This window comes from Candida tropicalis (assembly GCF_000006335.3).
Source record: "Candida tropicalis MYA-3404 genomic scaffold supercont3.1, whole genome shotgun sequence".
In the NCBI taxonomy this organism is placed as follows: domain Eukaryota; kingdom Fungi; phylum Ascomycota; class Pichiomycetes; order Serinales; family Debaryomycetaceae; genus Candida; species Candida tropicalis.
The window spans coordinates 2,254,262-2,274,773 of record NW_003020038.1 but is presented as its reverse complement, the minus strand read 5'-3'; the positions used below and the strand labels follow the sequence as shown (position 1 = coordinate 2,274,773).

General features: G+C 33.0%; 8 protein-coding genes across 8 annotated transcripts; 2 read left to right on the top strand and 6 right to left on the bottom strand. All coding sequences in view use genetic code 12, as the record gives it.

Annotated features, from left to right (window-relative positions):
• Nucleotides 1–117: 117 nt before the first annotated feature.
• On the top strand, nt 118–1,095 carry CTRG_00997 (uncharacterized protein; the record flags this gene model as incomplete). Its single annotated transcript, XM_002546169.1, has 1 exon — nt 118–1,095. The coding sequence occupies one exon, from the start codon at nt 118–120 to the stop codon at nt 1,093–1,095; it is 978 nt and encodes a 325-aa protein (XP_002546215.1).
• A 7-nt stretch (nt 1,096–1,102) lies between these two features.
• Nucleotides 1,103–6,025, bottom strand: GSL2 (Gsl2p; the record flags this gene model as incomplete). The annotated part of the gene is made up of 1 exon (XM_002546168.1): nt 1,103–6,025. One exon carries the CDS (start codon nt 6,023–6,025, stop codon nt 1,103–1,105), a length of 4,923 nt encoding a protein of 1,640 aa, XP_002546214.1.
• Nucleotides 6,026–6,966: 941 nt separating this feature from the next.
• Nucleotides 6,967–7,470, bottom strand: TMA19 (Tma19p; the record flags this gene model as incomplete). The annotated part of the gene is made up of 1 exon (XM_002546167.1): nt 6,967–7,470. The coding sequence occupies one exon, from the start codon at nt 7,468–7,470 to the stop codon at nt 6,967–6,969; it is 504 nt and encodes a 167-aa protein (XP_002546213.1).
• A 235-nt stretch (nt 7,471–7,705) lies between these two features.
• On the bottom strand, nt 7,706–8,767 carry CTRG_00994 (palmitoyltransferase; the record flags this gene model as incomplete). The annotated part of the gene is made up of 1 exon (XM_002546166.1): nt 7,706–8,767. One exon carries the CDS (start codon nt 8,765–8,767, stop codon nt 7,706–7,708), a length of 1,062 nt encoding a protein of 353 aa, XP_002546212.1.
• Nucleotides 8,768–11,263: 2,496 nt separating this feature from the next.
• On the top strand, nt 11,264–12,904 carry BMT3 (Bmt3p; the record flags this gene model as incomplete). Its single annotated transcript, XM_002546165.1, has 1 exon — nt 11,264–12,904. One exon carries the CDS (start codon nt 11,264–11,266, stop codon nt 12,902–12,904), a length of 1,641 nt encoding a protein of 546 aa, XP_002546211.1.
• Nucleotides 12,905–13,230: 326 nt separating this feature from the next.
• Nucleotides 13,231–14,037, bottom strand: ATO10 (Ato10p; the record flags this gene model as incomplete). Its single annotated transcript, XM_002546164.1, has 1 exon — nt 13,231–14,037. The coding sequence occupies one exon, from the start codon at nt 14,035–14,037 to the stop codon at nt 13,231–13,233; it is 807 nt and encodes a 268-aa protein (XP_002546210.1).
• A 1,500-nt stretch (nt 14,038–15,537) lies between these two features.
• Nucleotides 15,538–16,464, bottom strand: CCE1 (cruciform cutting endonuclease; the record flags this gene model as incomplete). The annotated part of the gene is made up of 1 exon (XM_002546163.1): nt 15,538–16,464. One exon carries the CDS (start codon nt 16,462–16,464, stop codon nt 15,538–15,540), a length of 927 nt encoding a protein of 308 aa, XP_002546209.1.
• A 2,358-nt stretch (nt 16,465–18,822) lies between these two features.
• TRM1 (tRNA (guanine26-N2)-dimethyltransferase) lies at nt 18,823–20,427 on the bottom strand (the record flags this gene model as incomplete). The annotated part of the gene is made up of 1 exon (XM_002546162.1): nt 18,823–20,427. One exon carries the CDS (start codon nt 20,425–20,427, stop codon nt 18,823–18,825), a length of 1,605 nt encoding a protein of 534 aa, XP_002546208.1.
• Between the last annotated feature and the right edge of the window lie 85 nt (nt 20,428–20,512).

The window sequence follows — 20,512 nt, the reverse complement described above, 5'->3', positions numbered from 1 at the left end:
ATACCGACAAAAGAAAAAGACATGTCAATTTAATGAAAAAAAAAAATAAAAATTTAAACAAATGAAAATCTCAAACTCTTGATATTATTACTCATCATCATCATCATATAAAACAAGATGTCAGCAGTACAATTGAAAGAACAAGGAAATAAGGCATTTATATCTAAAGAATACAAAAAAGCCATTGATTTATATACATCGGCAATAACAATAGATCAATTCAATCCAATTTTATATTCAAATCGAGCTCAATGTTTTATAAATCTTCAAAATTATCAATCTGCATATACCGATTGTATTAAAGGATTAGATCTTTCACATAATAATACTAATAATAATGCCAATATTCCAGTTTTAATTAAATTGAATTTTCGTAAAGGTATAGCATTAAAAGGATTAAAAAAATATAAATCAGCTAAAGAATCATTTGAATCAGTTTTAAAATTAGATCCAAGTAATAATCCAGCAATTTTAGAAATTAAAAATTTATCAAGTATTCAAGAAAATAATTTAATGGATATTGATATAAATATACCAATTGAAGAAGTTGATGAATTACCTGAATTTTTTTCAAAAATTTTAAAACCATCTCAAGATAATCCAGTAACTGAATTGAAAACAAATTCATCTACACTTGATAAAGAAATTAATGAATTATTTGGATCTAAAAAGATTAAAGAACCAGAAAATGAATCCATAAATAAACCTATTGATCAAACTCCTAATGTTGAATTGAATGAAAAACTGCCAATGCATTTTTTAACTGCACTTAAACAATTACCAGATAATAAGAAAAGTAATGGCTATAAATATGTCTTGAACCTAGATTCTGATTCATATCAAACAATATTTGAATCAGGTATTGATACTGAGTTTTTACTGTTCTTTTTAGATGCGGTTAATTATGCCTCTACTCAAAATGATATACCTAACTGGAACACTTTAATCTTGAATCATTTCAAACAATTTTCCACTTTTAAACGATATGATCTTGCAATGTTAATGTGTGATGATTCGGTTAAAAAGAGTATATTACACAATGTTGAACAAAAACACCCTGAAGATTTAGCAAACTATAGAAAGTATATAGAATAAAATTTATCTAATAATGCTTGATCTCAAGACCTCTCCGTAAACCCTTTTTATTTGAAGGGGCTGTATTAGGCTGTACTATTGGATGAATAAACTCTGGAATATACCCAGTAAAATCAATATCCAAATACTTGTTAGCAACTATTGGTAAAACAAAAATACTAGAAAACAAAACAAACCCAAACACAAATACAATCAAATATAAATTAGCTTGAAATATCCGTCTTCTCTTTTGCCTCTTGGATAATATTCTAGGACGAATTTGATTACTTGGCTTCAACCAAAATAACATTAGCGTATGCCACTTATCAGCATAAGGTATCAACAATATTGGAATCTGGGCATACAAAATGATATGAGTTGCAATTAAATCACCTGCAAAATATGACATTTCTGTCAACTTGCAAAATGCTTCACGCAAAGGTTGAGTTATAATATACCATCCAAGACCCGCAGTAGCCCATTTACCTGACCACCACGAACGGTTGGACCTATCGTGCCTAAATTCTCTTGATACAAATATAATCATTAACATTTGCAAAAACCAACATTGAATAAGCACCGACAACGAGAACCCAAGAACCGTTATTGAAAAATTCCAATTCTGCAATAGCCACAAAAATTCAAAGAAAAATACATGATTCACCACAGCTAACAGATGTGCTATTGCTGCTACAAATGATGGGAACTTCTTGCAAAACAAAGTAAGCACGGGACCTGTAACTGTAGAAATGATAAAGCACACAGTTAAAATAACGAAATTCACACCAATTGGAACAAAGCTGACAATAAGTATTCTCAAAATACTATTCACAGGGTAAGTACCTCGTGTCTCATTCTGTGAGTTGCAAAACAAGTAAGCAAAGGCAACAAGTGATATCACACCAAGCTGTAATGCCGACTCAGAAAGCACAAGTTTAAACCTGGAAGGTTTAACTTCACTAACAACTTTAATCTCTTCATTCAAACTATATCGTTTGCTTTTAACACCAACAATTCTGCTTCGTTTCAATCTGGTAAAATTTATCCACGAGGAAATACGTGGTTTGCTATTACCACGATGTAACCATTGAATATAGTCCCTGTAATCCAAAAAGAAATCGTTCCACGAAAACTGGTTAGGATTGTACAAGAATGGACAAATCAACAATCCAAGTATCGTGATCCAGAAATACACCAACAGCAACTTCCACATACTTATAGAACAATAGAAAATCAACAACCCACAAAGCGAACCATAATATAAACTTTCCAGGGCAAACCTAGAATACAAAGTCGCAAAGGGAACTCTTATAGTAGCAAAACCTCTTCCCGTGGCAAGATATCGTGCTCCACCAATGGATATATCACTCGATAGTGAATGTGCATATATCTTGCAAACAAAAACTTCAAACAAGGGAGAAAAAGAAGCAAACTGTTTACCCAATCTTGTAATGGCTTTGAAAAATCCCCTTTCAGTCAATTCTTGCACTGCCAATGGCACAAACGAAATAACAAACACTATGAAGATGGAAAAGATACATCTCTGCAACCAATGAACCACGGGAATTAAATTTGAACAACCAGCTGGACGCTTAGGATCGGTTACTGGCCTAAATTTGTCATATTCACAAATAGTACTTTCACTAGTTAATGCTGCAAGGTTTGCACCCACAAGTAAAAATAAATGTACTGATAACATAATGAACAAGTTGTTCAAATGAAATCCAGGGTGGGCATAATAGAACGATAAAAATCTATCCAAAGGAAGTTGGGTCCCCATGTAGAAATACTCTCTCGACAACATTTGTTCACCCATTCCAGCACCAATTTTTGTAGTGAAATTCAAGATTGACCCAAAACCCAAATCTCTTCCTTTACCACATTGCATATATTCACAGTGTTTGATTCGGCCACCTCTTAATACAACATTCATACCGGCATAAATATCTTCATTCAAATGTAATCCTTTTTGTGCCTTTGATACACCTCCTCTAGTAGTCATGAAAATTCCATTCAAGAAATCAGGATGTCCATAGTGTAACTTACCACCAATATGAGCCAAAGTTCTAGCAAACAAAGTACCAAAAGTTTGTTCCTTACCGGCAGCAACATCACCAAGGATCCCAATGTTTTCTGAGAAAATATATTCTCTAGTGCCAATGATAGCTACCGGATAAGCCAGTTCTGTACCTTGTAAATCCGTTGCATATGGATCAATTGGAAAAGTGGCTTCTTCAAACTCAGCCAAGATGCTTCTAATCTTCAAACATTCTTCCAAATAATTATCTTGATTAGCATCCACAAGCTGGATATATTCACCTCTGCAGAAAATCAATGAATGATTTTGGTTATCCGATTTACCATCTCCAAGGATTGGATTACCTGATAATCTAATTCTATATTTAGGTTCACGTTCGCCATTTTCTAAAATTGCACAACTACCATCCACCAATGCCGAATAGTAGACCACTTCACCGGTAGATTCATCAACTTCTTCATCAAGATAACATATCTGAAGTTCCGGATATGCCCTCAACAAAAACTCTGTATTCTCCTTTTCCTCTGGAGTGAAATATTTCAATCTTTGCATCGAGGTGATAATACGGAACTTTCTATGAGCCATAATAGCTGCTTGTTCTAATTTTTCATTCTCGCTACCAAATTTGGTCAGATCTGGGTTTTCAACATCAAATAATAACTTTATAGCACGAGAATAGTTCATAAACCCGGAAATGGTTCTGTATAGAGTCTGGGATCTTAACGAGGCCCAGATTCGTGTTCTTAGAATATATTCAGGAGTGGCAACTTTGAATCCAACAGAATAGTAAGGAAGGTCGTCTAGTTTCTCCTTTCTAAACTCTGCTGATGACGAATCAGTTTCAAATTCTTCAGCAAGCATTTTTGTATCTTTGACAAAACAGCTCCATTCTAATGGGTGCAACAGTTTCAAATATTCCAACATAGTTACATGTGAGTATTGTTCCTCTTCACGGATAATTTCTCTTAATGATAAAGTTATCTTCTCACTGTAATGAGGAATTAAAACAGTAAAAGACGGCATTAAATGAACAGGACTGACTTCTGGCATAGGTGTAGACAATGATTGTGCAAAAAATGTAATTCTTCTTTGTGCTTCAGATTGATCTTGGAACATAGATGATTTAATTGATTGATCTTCTTGAGAGACAAAGAATATTGGTTCTTTCAATACTGAACCACCTTCCACTGCAGGGTTATCAATCTGTTTATAAATTAGTTTTTGAACATGTTCCAACGATATTAAATGCTCTCTATACATGGAAATAATAATCGAATTCCAGACTTGTGAAACAAGCATTTTAGCCTTGACATTTTTATCACCAGAAACAGATATAATCTTTGAGAATATTCTTTTGGGCAATCTTGAGAAAATGTTCCTCCATGGAGTCCAAATAGAAACTCCAATATAAAAAGAACGACAAACAGAAAATACTGTATTCCATACAATGTACCACAAATAGGTGTCCAAGATGAACAATACCAAATCTGTGACATAAATCAATATTAAAACAATAGTTGGCTGTCTTGAACACAACCAGGCACCAATCCATTCCTCTCCAGTACATCTATGCACCAGCATGATACTCAATTCACGAACTGGATCTCGAACTGAAAGCGTTAAAAAGAAATACGATTCAAGAAATTTGGACACAAATATCGCAAACCACAAACCATATGATGCAATTCTATCACCTTCTGTCAAAGAATAAAAATTCGTAACAAATGACCTTTGAGGTAAGAATCTTCGATCATTTGGCTTGGGAGTCTTACTGAATAACTTTCCCAACGGAACTGCCGACAAGTATAAAACCACCAATATGGAGAATGCAAATTGTAGTGATGACATGACTAAACCAATAGTATTTTGTGCACTCAAGGGGTAAACCACAAACAAATATACACTGGGAGCAACATTCAACATAAGGGTCAAAATTAATAAAACCATTCTTTTGGTTATGGGCTGAGCTCCAGTCCACTTTCGAGGTATGAATCGAAGTTCAAATAGCAAGCTTATGATATCAACAATGATGGCGACGGCCCCACCAAGTGATAATACTGACAATCTGGCCTGGGTTGTTGGTTGGTTATCTAAATGAGGTTGATAATTGCTTGTGTACAATGTTGGGGAATTGAATGCTGTGTAATACCAGAAAACGGCCGTATGAATAACCCACACCCTATGGAAATTCACCAACACATGGGACCATCCTCGTGTTTCTTTAAAGGTTTTATAAAAAGCTTTATTCCACAAGACTTCATTCAACTTCTCGTATCTTTCGCCTGGTTGAAGGCTCATTAACCGGGTTTTCTTGTCAGCAAGTATTAATTTTTCTAACCCTTTACTGTACCAAAACAATTGATTCATATCATCGTACCCAATAACCGATTCATGATCTCTATCGCGACGGTGATATTTCCCATCAACAAGTACATACGATTGATCCCGGTAAAACTGGTACAATGGAGTGATAATATGATCAAGAAAACTAGGAGTGACTGTTGCAACTGGGGTATCAGGATCAATTGAAAAATAGAAATCATTGCAACACTTGAATATGAAGCATATACATTCAGGCATAAATCTAATATTATTTGCTTCACCCCAAATTAAAAGGTACAAGGCTAGCTGAATCACAGAATCAGTTGGTGATAAAGCAAGCATATTAGTAGACCATTGCATTTCGGCTTGTTCTAAAGTTGGAATTGGTTCATCGGAACCTTTAACTTTACCATTTTTGTTGACATTATCAAACCCAACAAAATCATCAATATCTAATTGTGCTGCAAAATACCATTTTCTGAAATTAGAGTTAATTCCACCAATATAATCAGCATGTACAGATCTAAGTGCATGTGTTGGTCCCAATCTTGAAGATCTAGAATCTAACAACCTCATGAGGAAATCAAACATGTTCCTGGTGTTGTCAAACTGGAAACCAAAAATGGTTGTTAGCTGTAAAAAAATAGCTTCAATATCTTCCCTGGTTATTGGAACAGCTTCTGGTGGATTCCATGTTGGATATGGATCATACTTGTTTGAATAGATATCATAAATACCATTTTCTGCCAACAGTTTTCCTGGTTCGTCATTATATTTGTCATCTTTATCAACAAAATTCCCAATCTTCTCTACTTCTGCCCATCTACTAGTATTGACATATGGTGTTTTAAAACCACTCAGAGGGAAAGCAGAATTATATCCCTTTGGATTACGATCTTATTTAAATTTAGTTAGTATCAAAGTGTGGGTGGAGAGACACTTATTTATCTTCCCATTGCGAATTTATCTAATATCGGTAATCCCATACTAATCGCAGTTGCAGTTCTTTTAAGTATTTCAATCGAGTCATTTTTTTCAACCGCCAGAGATTGAGGCTTCTTTTTCGGCATCTCTGATGGTGTATTGACTTCAAAGGGTTGGTTGTAAAAAAAAAAAAAGATTAATGGTGGTAAAAGTAAAATGGAAACACTAAAGAAAAGGAGACAGCCATTTACCAGTGTTTGGTTGCCAATCACGACATTGACCGACACTATAGAAATGTCGTTTACACTCTAGTAGAAGTCACGCACGGCATTCTTAGACCCATCTTTTAATTCACACATTGATTGAACTCCAATCAAAACAAATTGAAAGCAATTACTCTTAGTCATTGTAAAGAAAGGTAACATATAGACTCGTTGAAGTTCAATTGATACTCAATTGATGGTCAATTGAGTGGTAAATTACTCTATTCTACATTAATATTATGAATCAAAAACAAACACCTTAGTTTTTACTTTAAAATTTATAAATACTATACTCAGTAATATAGATATCTATATAACGAGAATTAAAAACAGTATTAAGCACTCTTAGATCTTGTTTTCTTTGACACCGTGTTTCCAGATGGCAACGTATGGAGTGGTACCATCTTCTCTGTAGTTCAACAAGACAACCATAGCATCTGGGTCCATGGATTCACCAGTGTAGAATTCCCAATCTTTGAAAGAACCCAAAACTTTCTTGACGTAAGCAGTAGCACCTTTTTCGAAAGCTTCAACTTCATCTGGTCTGTTTTCAGCCAAGTAAGCCTTGACTCTCTTCATGTAACCTTTAATGTAGGTAGTGAATGATTTTTTGTCAAAGACGGTTGGTTGTAATCTGAAAGAGTAAACAACGTTGTTGACGGTTTCAGCACCATCTTCCAAAGCTTCTTCACCATCTTCAGCAGATGGGTTAGCACCAATATCAATATCACCGTTACCAACAGTGACCATAGCACAGTCAGCTTCGTAAACGGCACCATCGACTAACTTTGGGTCGTAAGCATCGGATAATAATTCATCACCAGAAATAACGTCTTCGAAAATAATCATTGTGTCTTAAGTATTCAATAAGGGAATTGATGTAGTGAAAGAGAGGTTGTGATGGGAAGATTTTTTTTTTTTTGAAAAAATTTTTTTTCACTCCTTCTCCTCGTCGCTCTAACCTCGTTGGTTTTCTTTTTTTTTTTTTTTTTTTTTGGTAACGATGAGTAGTTCACGTGTTCAAAAATTATGATTTCCTAAATAGGAATAAACATGCAAAAAGCTGGTATATATGCTATCTATTCTATACAAATATTCTGTCTATAAAATTTTGCCAGAATCCTTTGTCATAAATATTAATAATGTCTGTTTCTACTGAGCGTATCGGTTCTAAATTATAATTATCAATGCTAGTTTCGTCAATCAAAATACGTTCGTCATTAAGACTAATGTAGACAGGTTTACCATCAAAAGATGCTCTCTCAACAAAGCTCTCACCATTGATAGGTGGGTTAATTTTGTACAATAACTCCAAATTGACAAGATGTTCTATTTCTTCCCATTTATCTAACTCATTTGTAGTTACTCCAAGGTAAACGTATCTCAAATGTAATGCAGTAAATAATGCTGTTATGATTATGAAAATAGAACATAAGATCAAGAAAATACCGGTTATTTTGTTTGCTTCATTTGTTGATGTGATCTTGGACCAAGATACTGGAGTCAACGCTGTATAACATAACCAACCACCATATCCCAACATATTGATATTTGAAATTAAAAACAACATAAACCAGCGATAGTTTTTGTATCCAATACAATTGTTTAACCAAACACAATGATGATCATATAATAAGTAACAATTATTACAAACAGAACAATGTTTTGAACGAGCTGGTTTAATGATCTTGCATGTTGAACACGTCTTGTTGTCAAAGAATATCAATTGGTTAGGGGTATATTGATAATTTTTCATGTTTGCGTTATTAATACTTCCTGGATCACTACATGTACCCAATATTGTTGCAACATAGATCAAGCCAATGGAAAGATAAATAGTAAACAATTTGAACAAACCAACAGGCTGCATCATTGGCACTGTATGTTTGAAAAATAAGTGAAAACAAAATGTGACAACAAACATATAACCAACTGGAACTATCCAGTTGAGAATTTTTAACAATTGGCCATTTGCCTTATCATCTAGCCAAGTATAAAACTGAAATAGATCTTTTGAAACCGAGACTAGTCCATTTCGTAATTTCTGAATAGGTGTATTTCTGAAGCTTGGGGAGTCACCAAATAGTAGTAAAAAAGTTGCTATAGAAGATACTATTGTTATTCCTATAATCAATTTGAAGAACATTACCAGTGGTGAAATGTAATTGTCTATATACTATTGAAAAAAAAAAGAAAAGAACAAAAAATAGGCAGAGCAGAAAAATCACTCACAAAGTTTCAATTACTATACAGTCCGCACACGACCTTACTAATGATACGAGTTAATTGAAAACCAGTAAAACAGAAAATTACGAATTGCTGTGGATTCTCAGCTTTCCATACTTCATTTATTCTCGATGTCAGCTGATTTAAATTATGTGCAATTGGTGAGTTATTGATCGTCACTGACAGTGATTGGGATAGAGCAAAGCTTGCCAATAAATCAGCACACACACACAGTAGCATTTGCTTTGGAGAAGATTTCCTAGTGTGTTGCTCTCAATGGTACTGGCACTATGTTTTGGAATGCTTTCCAAGGAATGAAAGCTCTTGACTGAGTTTTTTTTTGGTATCTGCCTCTTTCAGGAGTTACCATTTTTTATGAAGAGATATGTACATATTAAAAATAGAAACGTGGGACTATAATAGACTTGTGATTTTGCATCATGGTTTGTGGACTAAACCGGTTCACTTTAGACAAAATCTATCTTGAATTAGTTTATACATGATATTACTTTCATATTACACAATTAAAGAACACCCAATTAAAAGTTAATTGAGAACTCACGAAAACAAAAGAAATTCTATTTATATTCTTTTACTTATCATCCAATATCATCAGATATAGCGATTTACCAAGGAAACACAAGCGACCGCTGTGTCTTGTTTGAGTGTGGGACCCTCGCTGTTCACTAGAATTCGTAAACCTTGCAATGCAATTCACATAACTCTGGTATAAAAATCAATATCGAATATTGGTTTATTTATTGACACAATATAAGAGAAATAAGGATACAATCACAAATTACCAAACCTCGCTGATTATTCTATCACCAAGACTACTTTCTGAGAACATAAACATTTTTTTTTCGTAACTGAATTCAGTCGAAGTTGGTATAAAATCAAGAACGCCACCGTTTCTCTCATCTTTTTTTTTTGATTTTCAATAACTTGAAACTATGTCCATTATGAAGATGATAAGATCAGTGTGGTTTCTGAAGATCATAAAATTTCAATAAGCTGTACTATCGAAATTATGATGTTTGTGATATCTACTAATAATAGAAGCACATCTATAAAAATATTGCCATTAGAAAATACACATTGCAGCAAGAATTCCATCCGTATATTAGCATTCTGTAAAGTAGTTCCATGTAGTACAAGACATCACTCGTATAGATGATTAATTAGGGGAGGGTGTTCGAAGGTAATGTTGGGGAATATAGTAGTTGTTACACCATCATCTGAACCTAAAAATCATATTTCCAACTTCTTTGATAGAAGAAAATCATTCCTCCAACACCAGGAATTGACGGTGTAAAGAAAGTAGTAACCAAATCAACCAACGAGTACGATCTAATGAAATTAGTATGACATAAGCAAGTAGAGTTTATTTACCAAGTTGAATCAAGAAAATGGTAATACGCTCGAAACGGGAGTTTTAAAACGAAGCGGAAATTACATCGATGATTTTTGTGTTGAATAATGCATGCACAACCATGTCTTGGATAACTCGTATCCAGGCGAGAGTTCCTGGATAGTGGGCATTTCTACACTTCTTCCATACAGATACACATTTCAATTTTGATTTCTATTATACTGATTACTATCAGCTCATGTTGTACCCTGCTTACTTGTCAGCATCTTACTTGCCAAATTAACATAACTGGATGAAAGTTGATTCAAAAATTTCAATTCCAAGTTCAAGCACAAATGAGTTCTTGAGTTTAGTCTGGAGAGGAACTACTTTATATAATGAGGAATCAAACTTACAGTTTTGATCCTTGTTTGTGCGACAGAACTAAAGTTTAGCTAAAATTTAGTTTATTCAATGTGCAGATAAGAGATTTAATACCGCATTAATCCGCACTCAATTTGTGTAAGTCCAAATGATGACCAGTCAAATAAACAACTTAAGCAGAAATCACTATAACCCAAAGCAACTTTTTGTAAAGTATTTAATTGAAGAAAATTCCCAGCTACATCGGCATGTTCCAGTGGAATGAGAAATAGAGCAATCATGAATGAACCCTGTCAGTAATGTATCTGTTACGTAACGGAGAGTCGTGTAAATCTTAATTTTTCAGGAGTGTTCCAAAAAAAGAAAAATAAAAAGAAAGAAAAAAAAAAAACTTGCTCAAAAGTTACAAAATCTATGCGCGCAACCTTTGTCTAGATTCTTTATTTCCTATGAGTGGCAGCCATTGTAAATGTTTCTACTTGTCATTATACAAAAGCCTTCACCCAAAAAACAGAAAGACACATTTTCATTCAATACTGACCGTGTATATTTTTGCTATTTGTCATTTACTTTTTTAAAGTTTTATTTTTGTTGACTTCGTTTTTTTCTTTCCTTCCTTTATTAACCATAATTTGAACTTTTCTTAAGGCTGAGCCGGATCATCTTGAACTTAAAGCGACAATGTATGATTCAAATGTTTTGTATTTCCTGTTTGGATTGATCCTAATTATTCCCTTTTCCATAGTCATGGCCAAAAAATTACCTATCAATGGAAACAAGAAGGCCAATAAAAGCAACGTCTTCATTTGGACATTACTTTCTTTAGTAATTTTCAATATTGTTTATTTCCTTGCAAGTTCTATTAATGATAATAACAAACTTAATTACGATGATAACAATGACTTTGTTCCAGTAGGGGAACATATCCATAATATGGAATATAACCCAATGAATATAGCTGGATTTGTGTTTTCAAGTAAGGAATCAACCCCTGATTTGGCTTGTGATAAGATTTTACACGATGATCAATCAATTATTGAGGTTACTCCACCTATAGATTTAAACAAGCCAACTGATTTGAAAACATTTAGAGATCAATTAAAATCACGTAGTTCTGAAAACAACGTCTATGAATTGTTTTTCCAAGATAAAGAAGATGAACTGGAAGAATCAATTTTAAAAGATAAATGGTATAAATTTTGTGGATCAGCAATATGGTTAGAGAAATATGGAGTGTATTTCATGGTTAATAGAATCGCTTACTCCTTCGATAAACGCCGTAATCATCCAACAATTTCCGTCTTGGCTGGTCAAGTATTTGATAAAAATTGGGATGAAATATATGGTATGCAGTTTCCATTCTCAAATCTTACATTCCCTACTGTCTTACCTCATTATATTGATGTTGGAACTCAAAAGAAGAAGGACATCTTGGGTTCTGAGGATCCTAGAATCATCATGCATAGGTATACCAATATCGATGGGGTAGAAATTCAAGAACCCTTGATTGTGTTTAATGCATTAAGCCAAGAAGTTAATTGGAAAAGAGCAATGCATATCTATCGTCCGTTATACGATGCCAATGCAACTATTAGATTAGACATTGAAGGTCTTGAACCTAGAAACAAAGAGAAAAACTGGATGCCATTTGATACCACCGAAGATCATATCCATTTTATTTACAGTTTCCCATTAAGAGTCATCAGATGTGAATTGGCAACAGGAAAATGCCATAAAATAAGTGGGCCTGATTTTAATGATAAATCTAATGCTGGTATATTACGAGGAGGTACTAATTTAATCGAAATTCCTACTAAATACGTTCCAGAAGAATTGAAATCGAGAAAATTCTGGTTAGGTATTGGTAGATCACATATCAAGAATTGTGGCTGTGTTAACGAGTTATATCGTCCGCATGCAATTATAATATCTCGTGAGAATGAAGATGGTGATGGCCAGTATAGTTTGAATTATGTTTCTGATTTATTTGATTTTAATATTAATCCTGAACCATGGACTAGTGGTAAGACTACATGTTCAGATGGGAAGCTGGTCTTGATACCAAATAGTGTTGCATATTTTAATGATGATCATCTTGGAGTAACTGTTAGTGAAGCTGACAGAACAAATAAATTAGTCCACACAAGGGGGTGGCTGAGTTATATCCAAAAGATATTAAATGAATTAAAATTCACTTTAAATGATGAAAATAGAGATTTCATTGTTGATGGAAACAGATTAAGTGAATGTTCTACTTTCTTCTCCGGTAAATATTGTGACGCATCCAAAAATTCAATGGGATGGGATAGAAAACTGGTTTAAATAGGTTTGATATACCAATTAAGTTTAATATAAAATGAAATAGAAAAAAACCAATTGCAATATAAATCACTCATACAAGTCTACAGCTCGGGTGTTTCCCCTTAAAATAGTAATATATTGAATATATAAAAAATGAACAAAAATAAGAATAAAATAAAGAATATAAAAGAACCAGTCCCCTATTGATATGTTTGTGCATGTCCCCCCTTTTTTTGTCATACACAACAATAATTATAGATAATAATGATAATAATAATAATAAAAAAAAACAATAAGAATTATTATTCAATCTCCCTCCACAACGGAGCTTCACCAACTTGTGTTGATTATTTACTTTTGTGTCCACCTTCAACTAACCACCTGTGAGGAATGGAAAAGTAAGTATTTGTAGAATTAGCCATACCTGCCCAAGCATTGAACATTCCGAAGAAAGTAACACCAAAACCAAAGCCACAACCAATCTTAATCAAAGTATGATTATCCGCTAAATAACCAGCACCTTGGAAAAGGAAAGTAAAAGTAATACAGAAAAACATAGCCAGTAATGAAATAACCGATTTCAAAGTGCACAAGAATAACATGAATGAAAAAATACACCATCCCATCAAGTATAACCCAATGGCATTGTTGATTTGAGTTGGATCTTGTGTCATGTAAGCTTTCATAACGCCAAAATTTGGAATATAAGCAGCACCAAAACTTAAAAAGAATGCACCATAACTACACATTGCACAGAAAGCAAATGTGTTACCAACAACACATTCCCAAATCCCAGCTAAGAATTGCATGGTACCAGCAAAAAAGATACATAATGAAACAATAACATTGGTAGTATGAATACCTTTAACATTAAGTCCATATAAACTCAAGACTAAATTAGTGATACTAAAAGCAAGTAAACCTAATGGTGATGGATTACCAACTTGATGAACAGGAGCACGATGTACACCAACATCCATAGTACCACCAAATGCTTGCATAAATTCATGTCTATAGTATTTAACATCACCGAAGATAACAAATTCTTCACCATCACCACAAGTTCTAATTCTACTAACTGGTTTGTTCAAAAGATCGTCATCATTGTCACCATATGATTTAATTGAGTTTGTTTCAGATTCCTGACTTGACATTTTTGTTTTTATTTTCTTTATCCCACTAGGGTGATTGAATATTTTCCTTTATCTAACAAAGTAGGTAAGGCTGACACAAATAAGAAAATAAATTACAAGCAAATGAATCTTCAACAGACATCAGTGATGATATTTATAATAAGTGGAAAAGAGTATACAAGCAACTTGATGCTAGAGAAAGAAATACCCCCCCTTCTTATCGTGGGGTAGATGGGAAATTTTTGTTTTTTGTTTTGGTGATGTTTTAACATTGTGTATTCCAAGAAAATTGCCCACATTGGTTGAATATTTTGCAGTTATTATTATTCAACCATTTATAATTTTTGAGCAAAGACAGCATCAGAACAGGTATCGTAAAAATGGTAAAGCATGTATTAGTAACATAGTATCTAATATTATGTATCTTATATCATTTTGTAGATATGTGTACAAACGTTATAATCGAGCCGTTCAATACGCTTTCACTTTCGCAGTCAAAAAAGAAACTCCCAAAAGGAGGGTAAGAGTTTTTCCAATTTTTTCTTTTTACTAAAAAAACACTGTTATCAAACTGTCCCCGCAATTCATGGACGGTTTGATAAAAAAAAAGGAAGTAGACTTTCTTAAGAAGAACAACTAAATTTAACCCACCATACAAGAATTATCTTGCGGTTGTATGATTCCGCCAATACGCGAATTTACTTACGCTGTTTCAATTTCTACCTGGCCATACACTTTCATTCTTTAACAAAAAGGGGTTCTGATAAAGGGAAAGAAAAATCTATACTTAATACCACTATTGTGCTATTCTACAGAACAAATGATAAATGATCATGATATAGCCGCATGATCAGCGTTAGGGTTATAGTTTTCAGTTAGCTCTATTGATCATGAACTGATATCTGACCAGAATTGCCAATTATGCGACTTGATGGAAATATAATTAATTCCGTTGAAATACCAAGAATTTCTCTGGCGAGATTTTTGTGGGGTAAACAAGATATTCCCACCACCAACAATCGGGTGGTATTGCAGCAGTATTCTCTTTTTATTTTATTTTACGCCCAAGTTGGTTCAGTTGTTATAATATTTGTTTATGACACTGGGACAACAAGCCCCCGCCTCTATGTTATTTTATCTTGGAAGTGGTGCTACATTTGTTATATATTTTTATCGTCGGGAAAGATGGAAAGTATGCCGAGGACAGATCAATAATATTGAACGAAAACCTAACCAAGAAACCAATCTTCTGGGTACTAGTAAGGTAACTTACTACATTGAATTATATGTACAAGAAACGTTATCAATGTTTCTACGAGTAAAACAAAGGAGTGAAAATTTCTACTATGGAGTACAACAGAATTTAAATTTATCCATTTCCATGGTTGACTCATTGAACACACTATAGTACATTATGCGGGGTGTTACAAAAAAAATTAAAAGATCCTCTTATCCAGGAAACAATTCCCATCTCTTTGCTTACTATCTATTATACATCCCTTTTCTCAAGTAATATTCGTCTTATTTCAAAGTTAGCTTATACTTTTCTACAACTGGTTTAATCAATTCTAAATGATACTGATCTTTTACATCAACAAAGCCCTGAATATCACATTTCTCCACATCGGTTGATACCAAATCATGAAAATCTTTTAAATTCTGAAATTGACTGGTTATGGTTAGATTATATAAAAGACTGTCCATTAAATCATCAATCTTCTCTCCCTTATCTAATTTAAGATATTCCAACACATTTTTCTTCTCTAATTCTTCATCGCCGTATCCTGGTAACTTATACAATTTATCCTTCCATGATTTGAGCAATTCAAATCGAATGGCCTTTTGATTTTTTGTTGCATTCTTAACAGCTTTAGTAGCCACAAATCTATGAATCCAATAATTTGTCATTTGATGAGCCGTCATGGGAATAATGATTTTAGGATAAGCATTACTTACTATCAAATTTTCTAAATTATAACATAATAAAACTGAAGGTAAAGTACTTGAATTACCATGTGATCTTGTTCTTTGTGCTTCCATTACAACTACATCAGATTGTTTTGGTTGTAGTTCATCAACTAATGCTTTTGTAATAAATTGAAAATATCTTTTAGTATCAATCATGGTTTCTTTATCTATTAGTGGTTGATAATTCTTCCCAAATTTTTCATTTAAATCTAATTTTGCCCATTCTGTGATTTTTATGGGGAAAGATGAACCTATTGACCTGCAATAGGAAAAATTCTTAACGCCAACATCTATACCCAATAGTGATTTCTGTGGAGAATGGGTATTGAAATTGTCTACATAGAATTTGTAATTATTGACAAACCACTTGATTCTGACATCTTTTATAGCAGCAGGAGCTGGTGCACCACATATCACTGCCAAACGTGCAAGTGTAGCAACCGTACACTTCAGTAATATCTTAACCAATTGTCCTTCCATTGACAGTGCCAATGCAAAACTTGGGATAGACTAATGTAGATTAAATCTTTCAGAATTTTCGTTTTTTTTTTTTTTGTTTTGACATAACACGCGTTTCTAGATGTCGCATATTGCACGACATTGTCACCAAAACCGTTTAGATCTGGTACAATGATAGCAATAATCATGTAAGGCTTAGACATAGATCATACTATCGAATGATCAACAACAAAAGTTCACTATCTATTAGTAAATACTCCGTAATTCGTACTTGCCTTTTGAGAGAGTAATGTATCGTGGCATTTATTTCTCTCTTCTGTAATTGAATTTTGACAGGTATTAATCAGATTACCAAAAAATGAATAATTCAAAACAAAAATAAGAATAAGAATAAAAATAAAAATAAATTCTGAAACATATTTGCGGGCTAAAACAATTAGAAAATAATACACTTATCGTCTGATTTTTTTTTTTTACAATATCTTTAGTGAAAATCTAGATTTGACAAATTAAAAATAGAAAATTACATTTATTCAATTAAGTCTATAAATATTCAACAAATTAAACATTTACATTAGATTTAAATAAGGAAGGCAATGGCACCAGCAGCAATAGCACCAACGGCACCGGCAGTACCCAATTGAGCGACTTGTGGAGCAGCGTTTGTACTGGAGGAGGAGTTGTTAGCAGCAGAAACGGCGGCAACAGTAGTGGTGACAGCGATGATAATTTGTTTGAATTGCATTTTTGTTCGAATAGGTTTTCAAATATATAGTTTATACCAATGGAAATAGGAAAAGGGAGAAGGGAAAAAGGGGAAAGTAAAAATATTTGTATCGAGGAAGCAATTGGGGGAAAACAGGTTTAATTTATAGTTTTTAGTTTTAGGGCACAGCCTTAATATTATTTGTTCTTGAAACGTACATTGTCTGATAATTGATAAGTTTTTTGTTTTTTTTGTTTTTCAGTTTTGCCGTCTTCCCCCACCAAACCTCGTCTTTTCTTTTTTTTTTGTGTATAACATGCCCCTATTTTTATTTTTTTTTTTATCCGATGCAATTAATTTAACAGTAAATAATTTCAAATTGCTTTTATTTTTCATATCAAAGAACTAACATCGTGGGCGCCAGTGTATATGAATAATACAATTCAACCACATCCACACATCTTCCATTCGAGAAGAGCAATCTTTAATTTGAAATAGCAATGAAAAGGTTATAAATAGATCGCGTTCTTATCTACATACAAAATGAACGTGAGAAAAGAGCTCCCACAGTGAGAGATGTATACTGCATAGTTCATTTTCTTTTTTGTCCAATTGTTCTGATAAGAAAACATGTTAGGTAATAGAATAATTTGTATGTAGCCTTTTCAACAACTAATTCACTTGTGTTTGCTCTTTTTTAATTTTTCTTGTAGGACACACGGCATTATGAAATTGTTAAACCAAAAAAAAAAAAAAGAAACCGCCATGTTGTTTAGGTTACGTTAAACTTAGATTCTCTTATCGTGTACAGGAGTCTTATTTAAACATGAAAATTGAAATGCAATAGAAATTCAGAAATTCCATGAACTCAATAATCCTCCCCATTGCTCATTAACTCCTATTATGACATCTGGGTTAACATTCTACAACTAGACGATGGATAGTTTAGCAATCGTCTTTTGTTTTTTTTTGAAAATTCCATCGTGCTTTTGCTTGCTATGAATTTCTTTAACAATCAAGGGAGGGGGTTATGAATAATTAAAAAGGAGGCTAATTTAGAATAATGAAGAAGAACTTTGGTTAGCACACGTTGCCCCCAATTGTTTGTGTAACATGGTTACGTAATCTTCGGATTTTGTCATATCACCGATATCATAATTTAGCACTTTAAATAAAAGTGAACGAACACGTCTTTTGGTGTTTCTGTAGTTTCTAACAACACGTTAGTAAACAGTCTGTTTCATAGACGATAGAAATATACTTTTTTTTTTCTTGTTTTCACTTGAAGTAAATCTCTCAATGATTATTGTTCTGTTTGACGAGTATAACTTTATTTCGAAAGAGGCGTAAAAACGTTAATTGTATACTAAGAATTGGATTGGCAACAAAGGTGATGATTCTCATGATGACTATTTCATCAAGTAAATATCCACGATTAGACATGTACTAAAAGCGAAAGTTACTAAAAATAAGAATACCGTGAATACAGCCACAACTAATTGATTAGTCATATGAATGTTTTATTTATTGTTAAATTGCAAAAAAAAGGGTAGTGCGGATCGACCAAAAAAAACACAACATCGCCAGTAGTGTGCTTACCATGATGATGAAAATATCTAATTATAATGACTTATTATATAATAATAACTATAAATACCTATTATTGATAGAACTTATTTACCTCTTTTTTGAGGACCCCAGTTCTTTCTTGGATTTTGTTGAAATCTAACCATTTTAACTTTACGCAATTCTTGGATTTTTTTTGACATTTCATTTTCAGTGTCAAAATCAGCTGTTACTTGTTCATCTTTATGTTCTTCCAAATATTTCAAAATTGGAGCACCAATAGTGGTCAATTCTTTACCATTATTACTCATTTCTTGTTCTCTCCATTGCTTGAAAACAGCAAGTACTTTAATCCATGGTAAATCTGTCTTAACTGTATTTGGTTTATAATGCGTGAGAGAACATTTATGTTCGAGGTTACCAATGGCATTGACAAATTTTTGAAGTGAAAGTGGTGGACATTTGAACATTGAACATAATTGATTAATATTGAAATAAAATGGATAATCAAGTTCATTCTTAGCAATCGATAACATACCTCTAATTCTTTCAGTTGTACCATAAACATCCTTATTTGCCTTTGAATTAATTTCCAATATTTTATCAATAAATTCAGCCTGGTGAAGTGTACCAGCATACATTGGTCCAGCAACATTGTATGAAGAAGAACAATATTTACAACTATCTGATCCTGTCATTTTAGGGTAGGTGAATTTACCATCTTTCTTATAACCCAATGGTTGATAAAGCTTATCACCACATCCATTACATCCATAAACAAGCATTGTTTCACTAGCATGATTCTTGACTGCAATTGGACTAGTTTTAACTTTAACAAATAATCTAAAATAATAATCAATAGATAAACACAAAACTGGTTCAATAGCTTTTCTATATTTAGCAGCAGTACTTGCAATCAAATTTAAAATTAATCTTACCCCAGCTTCATGATTAGATTCATTATTGATTTGTGTATTTCCGAAATTATTACCACCATATAATGCAAAACATTTTTCAGGATACCCACTACCTGCCAACACGGCAGCATCAGTACAAGTAACCATCAACATCCCATCTTCTTCCAAACATTGAATTGCACTATCAATAAATGGAGCTGCAGTTCCATATGGATCTAAATCAACAACATGAAATTTTTCATTAGTTGATCCCATATATTTAATAGCATCACCTTGATTAGCAACTACTTTATCAGTTAATTTATTATATTCAATATTTTTATTGATTTGTTCAACTGCTTCAGGTAATAAATCATTAGCTACTATTTTACTAGCTTCTGGAATTTCTAAACCATATCTACATGATCTTAAACCAGATGCACTTAAACTTTCCAAAATTTTCAATCCATTTAATTTCTTTTTTTTATTTTTATTCTTATTGGATGATTCAAAACTTTCATGTCTTAATTGATCATATGCTTTAATTGCCATAATGGATAAATCTCTATTAAATTGTTGAATTGGATTATAAAACACTTCATCAGCTTTAGGTGTTAAAATTGTAGCTTTACCTTCTGTAACAGTATTGAATTCTGCTGAAACTGTAGTTGAAGGTGAGATTCTATTCTCAGATGGAGGCGGTATGACTGTATCAGTAGGAACACTAGTAGTAACAGATGCTGCTACATTTCCAGTTTCAGGAATTACTGACTGAGTGGACATTCTGGGTATTAAACTGATCACTCTTCTAATCATTAACTATGAAAAAAAAAAAAAAAAATTAAAATAAAAGTTTTGATAGGTAAAGAAGAGAAGAGAAGACAAAAAAAAAATTTTGAAA